The following is a 17,201-nucleotide window of genomic DNA, read 5'->3' on the forward strand; positions in this document are numbered from 1 at the left end:
TTTCTTTTCCTTTAATGATAATTTTTGCTTTAACTTTGTTAATATGAAAAGTCCAAAGTGCATTAGTCTTTGATATACAGAATGTAAAATTATGCAGATTATATATTGACTGACTCAGACAACTTGGTTTCCAAAACAGCTTTAAAACTGAATTAATTAATATGGCTCTAGACTCATTTATTTAATATAAAAGTGGGTACAGTTGCCCTTCTACAATGCATTGCCTATAACATTATTTCTATCATTAGTAAAGTTTTTAGTTTATATTCTTATCAGAATGTAACTAACTGAGCATGGTGGTGGATGCCATGTGCTGATCCTCCTGCCTCTGCCTCTTCAGGGCTGGGATTACAGGCATATACCATCACACCGTTCTGTCTTTACTTTCTTTAAACTTGTTTTTATGTTAGACTCCCTCTCTCCCTCCCTGCCTCCTTCCCTCCCTCCCTTCCTTCTTTCCTTCCTTCCTTCCTTCCTTCCTTCCTTCCTTCCTTCCTTCCTTCCTTTCCTCCCAACCCCCTCCCAACCCCCTCCTTGCTTTCTTCCTTCCTTATTGGTCTCTTACTTGTAGTCTACATTGGTTTTGAATTCTGAGCTTAAGTAACTTCACCTAGCTTTCTGAGCAGCTGAGATTACAAGTTGTGTTTATTGCGCCTACTTTTATTTTACTCTTAATTGGAGAAGAAATATGCTAATTTTATATTTAGTAATATATTCTTCTACTGAATATATTGTCTCCTGAAAAAGAACTTGTAACTTTAGAAATTGAGGTAGTGGGAGTATTTTCTCTTATCCTCTTGTTTTCTGAAGATAACTTCCTTTGAAGAGAACTCTACTCAAGAATTTTAGATCACCAAGAAATTTAAAATAATTCCTAATATTGTTTTAGACTATAGCACAGTGGCGGAAGTCTGGATACCAGGACATGCCAGAATATGAAAATTTCCGGCACCTTCTGCAAGCCCCAGTAGATGACGCACAAGAGATTCTTCACTCCAGATTTCCAATGCCGAGATACATTGACACTGAGCATGGTGGCAGCCAGGTGAGGAGTGCTCCTGTGTTGGGTGCAGGCTGCAGTGAGGTGCTCCTGCGTGTCTTCTGATGGTAATGTGAGCATCTGCCACACAAGGCCAAGGCCAAGGGCAAGGGCAAGGGCAGGAGACAGGAAGGGAAGGCAGCTTTGTGCAGTGCTCTGAGAGCAAAGCACTACAGTTACTGCCTAGAACAGCCAGCATTCTCTAGTTCACTTCCACCATAGCTCTTTTTCTTTTTTTTAAAGATTTTATTTATTATGTATACAATGTTGTGCCTGCATGTATGCCTGCAGGCTGGAAGAGGGCACCAGATCTCAGTATGGATGGTTGTGAGCCACCATGTGGTTGCTGGGAATTGAACTCAGGACCTCTAGAAGAACAGTCAGTGCTCTTAACCTCTAAGCCATCTCTCCAGCCCCAGTTGTACTGTATTTATAGTATGAGCATACATGCAGGCACAACTTTGCAAGCATTTTCCATACCTCCTTCATTTGAGCCTCATGCTAATTCTATTGCCATCTCTGAGACATTATTAGTCAAGGAAGCACATTAAATGATGGAGCTAAGATTTTTTTTTTTTTAAAGAAAAACAGTATCTTACTGTGTAGCTCAGGCTAATCTTGAACATTCCTTCTGCCTCAGCCTCCTGGATTCATTTGTAAGCTAGCCAAATCAACTAGTAATTGAATCCTAGGTTTCTTACCCTAGGAGTAGTGCTACTTAAAAACAGAAAAAGATTTTGTATGATTCTAAATTTCAAAAGATTAGATTGCTTTTGTTCTTCTAAAATGAATTAAAATTTTTGGTGAATTCACTCATCAATATTCTTATTTTCTTTATTTACTTATTGATTGGTTCATGGTGATTAGCTGTAGTAGAGGACAGATAAAATTTTGCCTGAGTTATCACCTGTGGCTTAAAAAGTTTGAGGTTCATTAAAGTAAAAGGATGTAGGTTTTCATGTTTCTTTGTTTGCATCATTTTATGAGGTTTCAGACTTCTGTTGTTTCATACTAGTTGGTAACAACTGTATTTCCAGACTTATGTTAAAATAATTTTTATGTTTATAGTTAAAACTTTTTTAAACTTATTTTTATTTCATGTGTTTGGGTGTTTCGCCTGCATTTATGTTTGTACACCACATTCAGTGTCAAAGGAAATGAGGAGAGGGGATTGGATTCCCTAGGACTGTAGTTACTGATGGTTGTGAGTCACATGTGGGTGCTGAGAATCCAATCCAAGTCCTCTGGAAGAGCAACCAGTGCTCTTAACTGCTGAGCCATCTCTCCAGTCCTATACATGCAATTTTTATATGCTGAGTTTGGGATTCAGTAGTTTATTATTTTATGACTGTTACAAATATGTAATGTTGAAAGAGTACATTATTTATACTGTGGCCTGTGCATTTTAAAAATGGAATCTTTTTAAATCTTAAATTTTAATAAAGTTAATTTTACCAATACATTCAGTTAAGTTGATGTTAGATGGTATGTAGTATGTAGCTTATCTTACTAAGTCTGTTTCTAATCAGTACAATTATTTATTATTTATTTATGTTTGCTTTTAAGGCACGTTTCCTCCTTTCCAAAGTCAACCCTTCACAAACTCATAATAACATGTATGCCTGGGGACAGGTAAGTGTGAATAATTTCTTTTTGTGTTCTTAGTTATTTTAGTAAAAGCTACATTTTCCCTGTGTATCTAATGATGATTTCTGTAGGAAAATGTAAGAGAATAATAGAAAATATAATTAGTATTTGGTGCTACCTTAGATAATTAAAAAAGCAATTTTGTCACATAGAACCTCTATAGATTCCAAGTTTAGTACCAATACACTGGAGACAAAAAGCAATAAAGCCTATAAGACAGGTAGGTGTGTGATAATTCAAGTGTAATGTGAAGCAATGAACTACAGAAGACCACAGTAAGCCAGGAATGCTCACGGACTGTGGTTAAGAAGGAGAAGCAAGAAGCCTGGAAACCATTATCTCCATGTTTTAGATTGGTTTAAGTACTGCCTCTTGATGCAGCATGCCAACATTTCTGGACTATCCAGTCTTCATGGGCCTCTGTGCTGGAACTTCGGGGAGTGTGATGACAGCTTCTCCCACCTTTGGAGAGCTAGTGGTCTAGTACTAGAGATAAGCTACATCAGTGAAGTACAAGACAGAAAATGCAAAGTATGACTACAGAGAACTAGAAAGAACCCATCCAGTGGTGGTGAGAGGAGAGGATGTGTGAGGAGGAAAGAGCTCAGTGAAAGAAAGGACTGTTCAGTTTAAGGAAGGCTTTTATCTCCGTAGGTGAGGTTTCACGAGCAGGGAATTCAGGTAGAAGAAAGTAAAGGCTAAGGTGATAGGCAATGTGTAGAGATGAGTTGCAGAACTTAAAACTGTGGAGTGGATTGAGGAAGACTTTGAATGCCCCGGTGAAGAGTTGTCTTCACTTGGCAGTTCCCAAAAGCTTTTGGACATGTACAGGTTGAAACTATATTAGTTGAAGTAATGCAAGCTAGGAGGAATGAAGGCAAGGTGGCAAAGAGAATAGATTCAGGAAGTATTTCCAAAGTAGACCTAGTGGGACTGCAGTGGAAGTTGCAGGAAATTACGTTACTCCAGGGTAGGACAGCTTCATACAGTCTCAGTCCTGACTGATCCTGGATTAGATGGAGGGGCTTGCTATGATGAAGGTGAATGGGGTGTCTGGTGAAATTTGAACATACACTGTCAGATAACTAGTTCAGTACCTTGAGTTTGATTATAGTGTTGGGGTTATATTCAGTTTGTCATTAATTTTAGAAGATACATTTGGATACATTTAGTGGTAAAATGTCTTGACACCTTCACACTTAAAGAAATGATTCAGCAGAAAGAAAAAAAGGAAAATTTAAAAAACATAAAGCCAGAATGGCTCAGTGTTAACCAGTGAATTTAAGTATTCCATGTGTGACTGCTTGTTGTACTTCCTTCCTAACTATTGTAAAAACAGTTGATGGGGGAACACTATAAGCTGGAGGTTTGGGGCAACGTTTCTGGGAGAACATGTGCCAGTAAGTGGGAGAGTAGAAGGAAAATACTGTTTTTTTTTTTTGTTTTTTGTTTTTATTTTTTGATACTGATATTGTAGAGTGGTGCTCACTGATCAGCAATGGGACACTGGATAGGAAGTTCAACAAGCAATAACTGTTGAGGGACAACTTCAAGGCAGTAGCCCAGGTGCCATTGCCTGGTGCTAAGAGCCTCTCACTGCAGCAGCTGCTCTAATGAGCCCTCTCTTATCAGCCCTGCCCAGCACAGTCTCCCTTCCTTCTGAAACTTAACAGTCACATGAACTTTGCTTATAGAACTGTGCCAAAACTTGTCCTGATGGATTCTCTGGGTGACTGCATCCAGTCTATGGCTTTAGCTTTCATCTTTAGTATAGCAAAGTGAGCTATAGACTTGAATTTCCTATAGACATTTCACAGACAGAAGGCCTTGACCTCTCTTGCCTCCTTTTATATATTGTCTTGGCCGTCTTGATTTTCTGTTTCCACAGAGCACCTTTCTAGTCTCTTCATATATGTCCAAGGCTCAAAGCTAGTCTTTACAATTTCTCCCTCTTGTCTCTGATTACTCACATCCATTTTGTCTGTTTCATTTACCTATTCTCTTTCATCCTTGTCATTGACCAAAGCCAGGTCCTCTTACTACCGTCTCAAATATTGGAATTCCTTGCTAAGTGATATTAAGACTTAAGCTACCGAATTTTCACAGTTTTCAGATTAGTCTTGCTAATATTGTGGCCTGAATATCAGTTTCAAAATCAACACTCTTGATTAAATTACATGTGATAACAATTACTCTTTATAATGTTACTGCTTTACCCAAGTATCTTTTCAATGGTTAGCTACCATTTAGACCTTTTAGCCAAATATCTAAATCTCATTCAGCTAGTAACACATTGAGCTTGTTGCCATCTCTATAGTTTTGTTGAAGTCACCCTTATCACTCCTAAAGGCTAGTGCCATCTCACTGAATCCGTGAGATCTCTCCTCCTCTCCTATGGTTGTGTGACTGGATTATCATTATCCCTGCCCTGTCAGGAGAGCAGAGATGAGTATATGGGAGATCTGTGGAGATGGTTTGGAATTAGGGAGGTTTTTGTTGTTTTAGGTTTTGTGATACAGGCACATCAAGTCCAAGATTGAAAAGTCATGAAAGATGGGGAGATATTTATAGTGAGGAAAGTAGCTCAATCTTGGGAGTGTGGAAAGGGCATGACTGTATGAAAGAATTTATGACTAAGCATACATATGCAACATCAGTATTGTCTTTTACCCATGTCCATTTTGCTGGGGGTGGGGAAGTCAAGAAGCCAAGTGTAATGCTAAGAAATGGAGTTTTAGACACAGAGTAAGTATTTCATTAATCAGCCTTCTATTGTACTTAATTTTGAGAACTGAGTTTTGGTTTTAATTTTGGATCCCAGAGTAAGAAAACTTAGAAATAGTTAAGAAAATAAACTAAAACTAAACAAAACAAAACAAAAAGCAAGAGGCTAGGAAAATAGCACCAATAAGTAGTTCAAAGAAGTAAGTAATGATTAGCATGGAGAAAGGGGGTGAGAGGAGACTTTAAAACAAAATAGTACTTGTGGGGCTGGAGAAATAGCTAAGCCATTAAGACTGCTTACTGCTTTTGCAGAGGACCAGGGTGTGATTCCCAGCGACTTACATGGTTGCACAATCATTTCCAACTCCATTTCCAGGGGATCTGATGCCCCTGTTTCTAACCTCTGTGGGCACTTCATGCATGTGGTACACACACACACACACACACACACACACACACACACACACACACACACACATAACATAAGAATAAATAAACTTATAAAAATAGTATTTGCAATGGATTATATATCAAGTGTTCCTAAGGGCCAGGAGAGTCCCTAAAGGGCCAGTTGATTGACAGATAAGCAAAGCTGGCTGGCTGGGTTTAAGAAAACCTGACACTTTTAGTGTCAGTCTGTGGTGAGCTGGGCTTTGTGGAGAAGAGCAGTTTCTTTTTTAAAGGCAGTAACTACACTTTCCCTTCTGATTACTACCATTGACACAGTTAAGTTGAAAAACCAAATGAGGGCAGCAGGTGAGATGGGTGGGTAAAGCTCTTCCCACCAAGCCCAGTGACCCGAGTTCAGTTCCCCAAGTGGTTCTCTCACCTTTAGTGTATACACACACACACACACACACACACACACACACACACACACACACTCACAAATGTAATGAAATATTAAGAGAAAAATCTAATAAAGCATAGTTAACGTTCTGCTGCTAAATTTCTATATTTGTAAACTGTGACTTAGTTTATAGAACTATATGGTTTAAGAAGCAGTGGTTTCCTATTATTGCTTTTTCTGGTTTTAAGTTTCAATATGAAATTCTAGTTGACAAGCTTATATAGGAAATAACTTGTCAGGTTAGTAACCCGGAAGAAACATCATTCTGGAATGGAGGTTGAGATTACAAACTCTCTAAATTACTTACTTCTCTCTGTTTTCACTTCCTGTCTTAGAGTAAAAGATTTATATGTGCTCCAAATAGACGATGATACTTAGTATATGTTGACTATTAGTTTTCACTGTTATTTTTTATTTTTTTTGTTTTTTGAGACAGGGTTACTCTGTGGCCTTGGAGACTGCCCTGGAACTAGTTCTTGTAGACCAGGCTGGTCTCAAACTCACAGAGATCCACCTGCCTCTACGTTCTGAGTGCTGGGACCAAAGGCGTGCATCACCACCGCCCGGCCTAGTTTTCACTCTTATAATTAACTGTTCTAATTAACAGAGCTGGGCAGTGGCGGCACATACCTTTAATCCCAGAACTAGGGAGGTAGAGACAGCCAGATCTCTGTGAGTTTGAGACCAGCCTGGTCTGCAAAGTGAGTTCCAGTAGAAAAATCAGGCTAAAGAGAAACTCTGTCTCAAAAAACCAAAGCCACCCACCCACCCACCCACCCAGCCAAACCAAAACCAAAAATATTTTACACAGGGGCTAGTGACATGGCTCCTTGGGTAGAGAGGCTCTTGGGACAGTCCTATAACCCGAGTTCAATCCCCTGATTCCACAAGGTGGCAAAAGAGAACCAGTTCAAAAGAGTTGTCTTCTGACTGCTACAGGGACACTGTGTCCCTCCCTCCCACCTTCTCTCCCCCCCCCCTCTCTCTCTGTCTGTCTCTAAAATATGTAACATAGGGAAGAAAAGCTATTTTGGACTTGGAGTTTGATTATTACCTCCCAGAAGTAGGTTATTAAAAGCATAAACATCAACACCAGGGTTGTTTGTTTCTTCCTCTGTCCTTCTGTCCCTTTTGGAGATAGGACCTCATTATGTAGCCCCAGCTGGTCTGGAATTTGTTGTGTAGACCAGGCCAGCCATGAGCAACTCTAGTAATTTGCTGATCTGCCTCTTGAACAATGTCAAGGTGTATGTCACCATGCCCAGCTCTTCTCCTCCTCCTCCTTTTTTTTTTTTTTTTTTTCCCCTCTGCCTAGATCTTACTTTGTGGCCCAGCCTGGCCTTGAAATTATGATCCTTCTGCTTCATCTTCCTGAGTGCTGGGATTACAGTTGCATGCCACTACACTTGGCCTGGATCTGGCCCTATGGTCTTTCTTGACATGTAATCAAATAAATAAAACAACCACCCATTTATTTATTTAAACAAACAAAAGCTGGGCATGAGCAGAGGCAGATATCCACAGATACACACTGAACTGAACTTTGGAACTTGTTGCAGAGAGGGAGGAATGAAGAGCAAAGGGGTTGGTACCAGGCTGGTGAAACCCACAGAAACAGCTGGCCTGAACAAGGGGGAACACATGGACCCCAGATGCTGTCTGGGAGGCCAGTACAGGACTGATCCAGACTCCTGAACATGGATGTCAATGAGGAGGCCTCTGCACTCTTAAGGGGCCCCTGGTGGTGGATTAGTATTTTTCCCTGGTGTAAGAAGAGACTTTGAGAGCCCATCCCATGTGAAGGGATGCACTCTTGCCCTGGACACATGGGGAAGGGCCTAGGCCCAGCCCAGGATGATGTGGTGGACTTTGCGGAGCCCCTGTGGAGGGCCCTATCCTGCCTGGGGAGTGGTGGGTGGATGGGGTGAGGGGTAGTTTGGGGTGGGGTAGGAGGGGTGTGGGTGAGGGGAGGGAGAGGGAGAAGGGATTGACATGTGAAACAAGCTTGTTCCTAATTTGAACTAAAAAAAAAAAAAAAAAAAAGCTGGGCATGGTAGTGCCCACCTTTAATCCCAGCACTTGGGAGGCAGAGGCAGGTGATTTACAGAGTAAGTTCCAGGATTGCCAAGGACCTGTTTTAAACCCAGGCCAGATTCAGAATTTATAGTTTAAGTTAATTTAATGATTGCAATTTTGGAATTAACTATCTAAGTATTTTTGCTAAAGACTAATGGAATCTAATTTCTTTTTTGTTTTTGCTAAAAATCAAGAACGCAGTGATAGTTGCACACGGTAACATACATCTGTAACCCCAGTCTTAAAAGTTGAGGCAGGAGGATTAGGTCAGCCTTAGGCACAGTGAGTTTGGGGTATATGTCCTTGTCCCTTGGTACCCCCAAAGGAAGAAGTCTGAAAATCTTTTCTGCCTTGTATGCTATGACGATGAAGGCCATTCTGAGCACTCAGATGTCAGCATTCTGGAAAACTCGAACACCACTGTGAAGGGGCGCATAGTTAACGTGAAAGGCTCCTGGAGAAGTCTCTGGAGGAACTTTAGTCACATCTGTGTGGAACTCAGTTTCCTTGGGAAGAATGAGTTGTGGTTCTGGGCTGATGGACATTGGGGTTGGAAAGGAACAGGCTGCTGTTTATACTGTCTGTAGTCAGTGACGCCATGATGGAGGTTGTCACACCAGGCTTCCAGCACAGGATGGGTGAGATCTTCCTGTGCTCCAGAGTTCATCGGAGGACACATGTTGTTTGTTCAGTATCTCAGTCCCAGAAAGATGAGTTAATCTTGGAGGGGAATGATAGTGAACTTGTTTCAAATTCAGCTGCTTGATTCAGCCAATATCAAGTTAGAAGTAAGGACATCAGAAACATTTTGGATGTTATCTATGCTTCTGAAAAAAGAAACAGGTGATGAATAATCAAAATATAGAAACAAGATACTGACTTGTGAGGAAAAAAGACTTTTAATGATGACTTTTAATAATAATAAAAAGAATGTCACACACACACACACACACACACACACACCTCAAAAAGAAAAACAAAACAACCCCCCCCCCAAAAAAAACCCCAAACCTCCAGTGATGAGTCTTACCTCTAAATGGCCTGAAGAGGGCATCACTGTAGCACTGTTATGCAGTGCTTCATATTAAGTGATGTAAAGCTTGAGCTTCGCTGTCTAACCTTGGGTGTATTTTATTGTTTTAGTTTTTAGATTTTACTATCGGAATGTGCATGTATGTGTATATGTACACATGCCACAGTACATGTGGAGGTCAGAGGACAACCGTCAAGTTAGCTCTCTACTTCCACCTTTATGTGGGTGTAGGGGATTGAATACAGTCTTCAGGCTTGCATGGCATTCACCTTTACCTGCTGAGCCCCTGGATGTATTTATAGTTCCCCTTTTACTGCAAACAGAGTTTTTGAGGGGCTGGAGAGATGGCTCCGCAGTTAAGAGCACTGGCTATTTTTTCAGAGGACCCAGGTTCAACTTCCAGCACCCACATCGTAGCTTACACCTGTCTGTAACTCCAGTTCCTGGGGATCTGACACCCTCACATAGACATGAATGTACATAAAATAAAAATTAAATAAAAAAACCTGACATTGGTTGTCAGGCATTGGTGGCACATGCACTCAGGAGGCAAAGGTAAGCAGATCTGTGAGTTCCCCTGGTTTACAAAGTGAGCTACAGGATGGCTATCCTGATTATGGTTCCCCTCCATCTTCTCCTCCCAGTTCCTTCACACCTATCCTCCCGTCTAAATCCACTCCTTCTCTGCCTCTCATTAGCAAACAAACAGACTTCTAAGAGAATATAATAAATATAATATAACATGTTATGGTGTATGATATGATAAAGAAAGAAAGAAAAGATGTGAGTTTGCTTCCTTCTGGCTAACATTTCTGTTAAAAATGACAGGGAGAAGGGAGTCTGGAGATCAAGCTGGAGAGAGAGAGAGAGAGAGAGAGAGAGAGAGAGAGAGAGAGAGAGAGAGAGAGAGAGAGGAGAAGGAGGGAGAGAAGAAGGGAGGGAGGGGAGGGAGGATGGATGCTTGTATGCTTGTGTGAGTCACCTCCCCCCATCTTTTTTTTTTTTTTTTTTTTTTTGAGACAGGGTTTCTCTGTGTAGCTATGTAGACCAGGCTGGCCTCATACTCACAGAGATCCTCTTGCCTCTGTGAGTGCTGGGATTAAAAGTGTGTGCCACCATTGGCAGGCTGCTTGTGTGAGTTTATTTGCACCATGTGTATGCAGGAGGCCAACGAGGCCAGAGAGGGTGTTGGAGTCCCTGGAACTGGAGCTGTGGGTCATTGTGCACTGGCATGTGGGTGCTGGAAATCAACCCTGGATCTTCTGCTGGAACAATAAGTGCTCTTGACTGCTGACCCATCTCTGTAACTCCTAGCTATTTTCTTTCTAATACTATATTTTTGGGTTAGCATACACAGTGATAGGTTTCTTTATGGTGTCTTATATATTTATATTTGCTACTTATGTTTTTTATTTTTATATTTAATTTAATCTTATATATTCCTTTGAGAAAGGGTCTTTCTGTATAGCCCTGGCTATCTTAGAGCTCTCTATGTAGACCAGGCTGTCCTTGAATTTACAAAGATTGATCTACCTTTGCTTCCCAAGTGCTGGAATTAAAGATGTTTGCCACTACACCTGGCAAGATTTTATTTTACTTTATTTATTTATTTATTTATTTATTTATTTATTTATTTATTTATTTTTGAGGCAGGGGTTTCCTCTGTGTAACTGCTCTAGTTATCCTTGAACTTTCTCTGTAGACCTGTCTGGCCTTGAATTCACAGAGATCTACCTGACTCAGCCTTCAAGGTGTGCACTACCACTGCCTGACTTTGTGGTTGCTTTTTTAAAAAAGATTTTATTTTTAATTATGTGTATAGGTCTCTCTCTCTCTCTCTCTCTCTCTCTCTCTCTCTCTCTCTCTCTCTCTCTGTGTGTGTGTGTGTGTGTGTGTGCATGTGAATGCAGTGCTTGTGAAGGTCAGAAGATGGTGACAAATTCACCAGGGCTGAAGTCAAAGGCAATTATGTACCATCTGATATGGGTCCTTCCTTGCTATGTGACTTGAATCCTTTGCAAAAGTAGCAAGCTCCCTGAACAGCACTCACATTTTATTCTAATTTGTCTTCCTGTTCTTCTGCCTTTTCAGTCTCCCATGTGTTACTCCCTTTTCTTGCCCTAAGTACCCCCTTTCTGCTTTCATGTCAAATATATCATACTGCAACACCCTCTTTTCCATTAAAATTACCTCTTCCTCTTCTCACTGTCTCCTTCCTAGTCTCCCCCCCCTCACACACACACCCCCTCAAGACTAGGTTCTGTATGTGAGAGAAAATGTTTTGTTGTTTTTATTTTTTTATTTTTTTTAGTAATTTCAAGTTTCATCCATTTTTGTGCAAATGTCTTGGTTTCTTTGCATCTAAGTAATGTTCTAAATAGTGCATGTGTACCGCATTTTTTGTATCTGTTCATAGGAATCTTGGCTAGTTCTGTAGTCTAGCTATTGTGAATAGTTCAGTAATAAACACGAGTGTGTGAGTATCAAGCGTCTCTGTGACAGGGCTCGGATCCTTTGGTATAGTGGGGTCATATGGCAGCTCTGGTTTTGCTGTGCTGTTTGAATGAATTGCTGACATTTTCATTGGGCCACACATAAATGAACATACTAAGCAGTGCTTTTGAAAAACATCTTTGATGTTCTGTGGTGGCACCTCTTTCCTTGCATCCTCACCAGGTCAGGCTTCCAGCCCTTATCCTCCACGCTTACACTGTTGGTCTTTGTGGTAACTAGCCCCATCCTGAGATAGTCCATTTCCTAGCAGACTTAAGTTCTGGGAGATGCCCTTTTCCACCAAGACAATTCTGCTGCTCAGGACGGCCTGGGAGTTTAGATGAGTTCCCCTTAGGAACCAGGGCCCTCCGCTATCCATTACTCTATTTAAAAGGAGTTCATTGTCTGTTGTAGAGATTTACATATATATTCTTTAGTACCACCCTGTGTTTTAATCACTAACCCTTCTCTTTTCCCCTAGGAGTCTGGAGCACCTATTCTTACAGATGACGTTAGCTTACAAGTGTTTATGGATCATTTGAAGAAACTTGCTGTGTCAAGTGCTGCTTGACATGCCAGACACTCAAGATGAAATATTACTCCAGTTTCCCTTGCTTTTTCCATTTATCTGTTGAAACAACAGAGATCCCTCTCTAAATCTGTTTTGTGTCAGTGTGATTTAAGGCAACATATGAACAAATGTTGATGATTGTAGATTAAGCTGAAATATAATAAGAGCAATGAGAACAAGTTTGTTTGCTTGGTGCAGTATTATAACTGGTTTTATAAATTTGAGGTCTTTATGATTTAATTTTGTTTAAAGAGTTAGAATGGTCTGCTTTGTATTGCAGATACCACTTATTTGTATACTGCAGACAGATCCAAAGTGGCACTGGTATCCTCATTGACCTGTTAGGGAGTATTTAATAGCAGCCAGAAAGGAACAAATTAATAGTGATGATATATGAACAGTTTGCTTCATTGTTAAATAATTTTTCTGTGTTTGTTTTGGCACACATGTACACCCTATTCTATATTTTGTTAAAGTAGATTTATTTAGAAATGATTTGACTTTATAGTAGTAATTCTTATGAAGGGAATTTAATGTTTTTGGTTATTTGCAAAAATTATTTAAGCTAAAAAAATTTGAGTAAGGTAACAACCTCATAGCTAACATTAAATGTGAAATTCCCACCAAGTACCCAACTCATGTGACTAGAGTAATTTTTTTAAAGGAAGCTAGAAAAATAAAACATGTTGTTGATTAAAGAAATTCTTTGCAGTAAAAAGACTATTGTAACTATTAACCATATTTTGTTTTTGTTATATCATTTTGTTGTTTCCCCTTCTTAGGTAAATTTTTCATTGTATCCTTCAGTATTTTAACACTATTTTAGGAGTTTTACTTTTTGTTTCTTCTTTTTTGTGAGATTAATTTGTGGTTCTTACTGAGACAGTATTATATAATGTTTAATTGTGTAATGTGGAGATAGTTCTGTTTGATTTATTGATTAGTATCATTCACTTTTCCCTTTAAAGTTTACTTGTAGCAAATGTTTACATTGCTAAAGCAGATAAGTTTGACAATGAACTTTATGTATCATGTGTTGCAAGTGCAAGGTGGTGCTCTGATAGTTGCTAAGGACAGTGTGACTGTGATTGAACTTGCATGAACACAATCAGACGATGGCAAAAAAGAAACATCTAATTGTTATACTCAACTGTTTAAATAAATTACTTTGTTCTGTTTTATTTGAATTGAACTGTGCTAGGCCAAAATGCCAATAAAATATTCTTTTCTCTATTTTCTTGATTATTTGAAAATCTATTAAAGCCTGGGAAGCTTAATGTAAAATTAGACTTTACTTTTTTTTTTTTTTTTTTTGAGACAGGGTTTCACTATGTGTCTCTGGCTGTTCTGAAACACATTATGTAGACCATGCTGGCCTCAAATGCATAGAGATCTGCCTTCCTCTGCTGGGAATAAAGGTGTGTGCTACCTGGGTTGGAGAGATGTCTCAGAGGTTAAGAGCATTGACTGTTTTTCCAAAGGTTCCAAGTTCAATTCCCAGTGGTGGCTCATAACCATCTGTAGTGGGATCTGGTGCCCTCTTCTGGCCTGCAGGCACACAGGCAGACAGAGCGCTATATACATAATAAATAAATAAATCTTAAAAAAAAAAAGGTGTGTGCTGCCAGGCCCAAAATTTTTGATTGATTGACACACAGTTGTACAAATTTATGGGTACAGTGTGATAATTCAATACCTATAGTCATGATCATATTATCTTAATTAGCATTTTCATTTTTTCTAAACAGCATTTCTTTGTGTTGGGAACCTTTAGACTATTCTGTCCTAATTCTTATAAAATATGCAATAAATTGTTGTAAACTGTTACTCAGCTGTGCTAAAGAACACTGGAACTTTGTTCAGCTATATTTTGATACCTGTTTTATGACCTTCCTTTCTATCCCTTCTTCCTAGTCTCCAGTGATGACTATGCTACTTTTGTATGAGTGTGTGTGTGTGTGTGTGTGTGTGTGTGTGTGTGTGTGTGATATGTGAATTCTGGTACATGAGTGCCACAGTGCACCTGTAGAAGTCTGGGGATGCCTTTTCTTTTCTTTTCTTTTCTTTTCTTTTCTTGAGACAGGTTTTCCCTGTTTAGCCATGGCTGTCCTGGAACTTGCTCTGTTCTCCAGGCTGGCCTCAAGGTCAGAGAGCTGCCCACCTCTCCTCCCAGTGCACTACCATGCCTGGCTTGAGGACAGCGTCTAAGTCGGTTTTCACCTATGTACCTTAAGGCACAGTTTAGTTTCTGCCATGCTTCTACTCCAGGGTAGTTGACCTTTGAGCCTCCAGAAGATTGTCCCATCTCTGTAGGAGTGCTGGGGAAACAGACATGTGCTACTGTATCCAGCTTTGTCCTTGGTTGTGGGGATTGAACACAGGTTGTTGGCCTTTGCATCAGGTGCTTTTATTCACTGAGACATCTTTATAGTCAAGAATGCTGTTTCTGAAACACAAAATTGGACCAGTTCCCTTGGCCCTTAAAACAAAGTTCAAACATTTCAAACCTAGTCACCCCATATAATGCACACCAGAACTTAGCCCTTCCCCTAGAAAATAGTGCAAAAGACACAGTTGAAAAGTAGGGTGGAGTTGAGTGTCTAATTTGACCTGAGTGTGTTATTTTAGGTGTTTTATTTGGGACCTGTGTAGTAACAAAACCAAATATGTATTTTCTTTTGTTTCCTTTTCCTTTTAATAGAGAATTATACACACTTAGGCTCACAGTGTGATCCAGTACATGCAGGTAACATGAATGGTCAGGGTTATCAGCCTTTGTTTTTTTATTTCCTTATGTAGTAACTTTTGAGCTCCTCTCTTCTGGTTGTTACAAAATTCATGGATAGTTATTTTAAACCACACTTGCTCTAGAATCTAGAACTTCCATCTGTATGTGGGTATCTGCAACCCTAACCTCCAGCAATCACTGTTCTCTTCTATTTTGAGATTAACTTTACACTTTTGTTTTTTGAGACAGGGTTTCTCCATGTAGTCCTGGCTATCCTGGAACTTGCTCTGTATACCAGGCTGCCTTGAACTCAGAGATCTATGTGCCTCAGTCTCCTGAGTGCTGGGATTAAAGGCATGCTTCACTATGTATGGCTATTTTAAAAAGTTTTCACATATGAAAGAGAGCATGTATTTGTTTTTCTAAGTTTTGTTTACTTAACATAATGACTTTCAGTTCTATACATTTTGCCATAAATAGCAAGATTTCAAACATCCTATGGTTTAACAATACTCCAGTGTGTGTGTATGTGTGTGTGTGTGTGTGTGTGTATACATTAAAAGTTTGTATCAAGTCAATATACAAAATAATGTGTTTTGCAGGGTGTTAGTGGCACATGCCCCTAATTCCAGCACTCGGGAGGCAAAGGCAGGCAGATCTCTGTGAGTTCAAGGCCAGCCTGGTCTATAGATGGAGTTCCAGGACAGCCTGCAAAGCAATACAGAGAAACCTTGTCTCAAAAAACCAACCCCCCCAAAACAAACAAAAACAAAAACACCCCCAAATAATGTGTTTCAGTATGGCATTGTTAAACATATATGTAATTACACTTTATTCCTATTCTCCTTTCCCATTGTCTTCTCCCATGTCTCTGCTCCTCTCTTGCTTATACCAGATTTTCTCTATACCTTTATCTGAGTCCTTATCTTGACTATTATACATTAGGGCTGCAATTAACATGAGTTCAGATAAAATCTTTGATAGAATGATTTCATACCCAGAAGTTATAGCCAAATCCTGTGGTGGGTCCATTTTTAGTTTCTTTTTGAGAGCCCCATAACCATTTTCATTAAGAGGTGTATGAATTTGCATTCCGATTAGACTCTAGACTCTAGTGTTGCAGAATATTTGTTTATACTGTGTGAAGATGTGTCACTGTGATTGGTTTAGTAAAAAGCTGGATGGCAAATAGCTAGGTAGGAGAGAATAGGTGGGACTTCTTGGGAGAGGGGAAGAACGCTGAGAAGAAGAGTGGTGGGAGACACCAGTGAGATTCTGAAGAAGTCAGACATGTGGTACAGAGCAGAGGTAAATGAGTCACATGGCAGGATGTAGATTAATAGAGACAGGCTAATTTGAGTTTTAAGAGCTAGTTGGGAAAAAGCCTAAGTTAAGGCCAAGCTTTCATAATTAACTGTAAGTCACCATGTCATTATTTGTGAGCTGGCAGTCCCAATGAGAAAGTACTACTACATGCTAGTGACTAGAGGTTTGCAAGAATCCCGTGTTCTCTGTGTCCTCATTAGCATGTGTTAGCTTTTACTTTGGTAGTAGCTGCTTTGCCTGGGGTGAGATTTCTTGGTGTGGTTTTGCATTCTTCAATGATTAGCGATACAGAGTAAGCATTTTTCATATACTTGGCTGCTAACCATATTCTTTGTTGGTTGCTGTAAATTAAATGCGGTGGCATATCACACTTGGATTTATTTATTTATTTATTGCTTTTTTTGGAGACAGGGTTTCTCCTGTAGCCTTGGCTGTCCTAGAATTCACTCTGTAGACAAGGCTAGCCTCAACTCACAGAATTCTGCCTGCCTCTGCCTCCTGAGTGCTGGGATTAAAGGCGTGTGCTGCCATCACCAGGCTCTTTATTTTTTTTGGAGACAGAGTCTTGCTATGTATTTCAAACTGGCCTTGAACTCATGATCCTCCTGCCTCAACAGTCTGAGGCAGGAGTTACAGGAATTTGCCACAACATCTGTAAGCATATAGTTTTTTAGTTACTTTAAAAATAGTATTGAAAATACAAATTTATTCATG

At 39.8% G+C, this 17,201-nt stretch overlaps 1 protein-coding gene across 1 annotated transcript in view; it reads left to right on the plus strand.

The window, feature by feature from the left end:
* Positions 1-13,666, plus strand: part of Sec23a (Sec23 homolog A, COPII coat complex component) — a 57,169-nt gene extending 43,503 nt beyond the window's left edge. The window contains exons 18-20 of the mRNA XM_027419666.2: positions 890-1,045; positions 2,606-2,671; positions 12,344-13,666. Coding sequence (XP_027275467.1) covers positions 890-1,045; positions 2,606-2,671; positions 12,344-12,433 — 312 coding nt within the window. The 3' untranslated portion in view covers positions 12,434-13,666. The remainder of the gene's footprint in view (positions 1-889; positions 1,046-2,605; positions 2,672-12,343) is intronic.
* The last annotated feature ends 3,535 nt before the right edge of the window (positions 13,667-17,201 follow it).

The sequence above is a fragment of the Cricetulus griseus genome, chromosome 5 (assembly GCF_003668045.3).
Source record: "Cricetulus griseus strain 17A/GY chromosome 5, alternate assembly CriGri-PICRH-1.0, whole genome shotgun sequence".
NCBI classification, from domain to species: domain Eukaryota; kingdom Metazoa; phylum Chordata; class Mammalia; order Rodentia; family Cricetidae; genus Cricetulus; species Cricetulus griseus.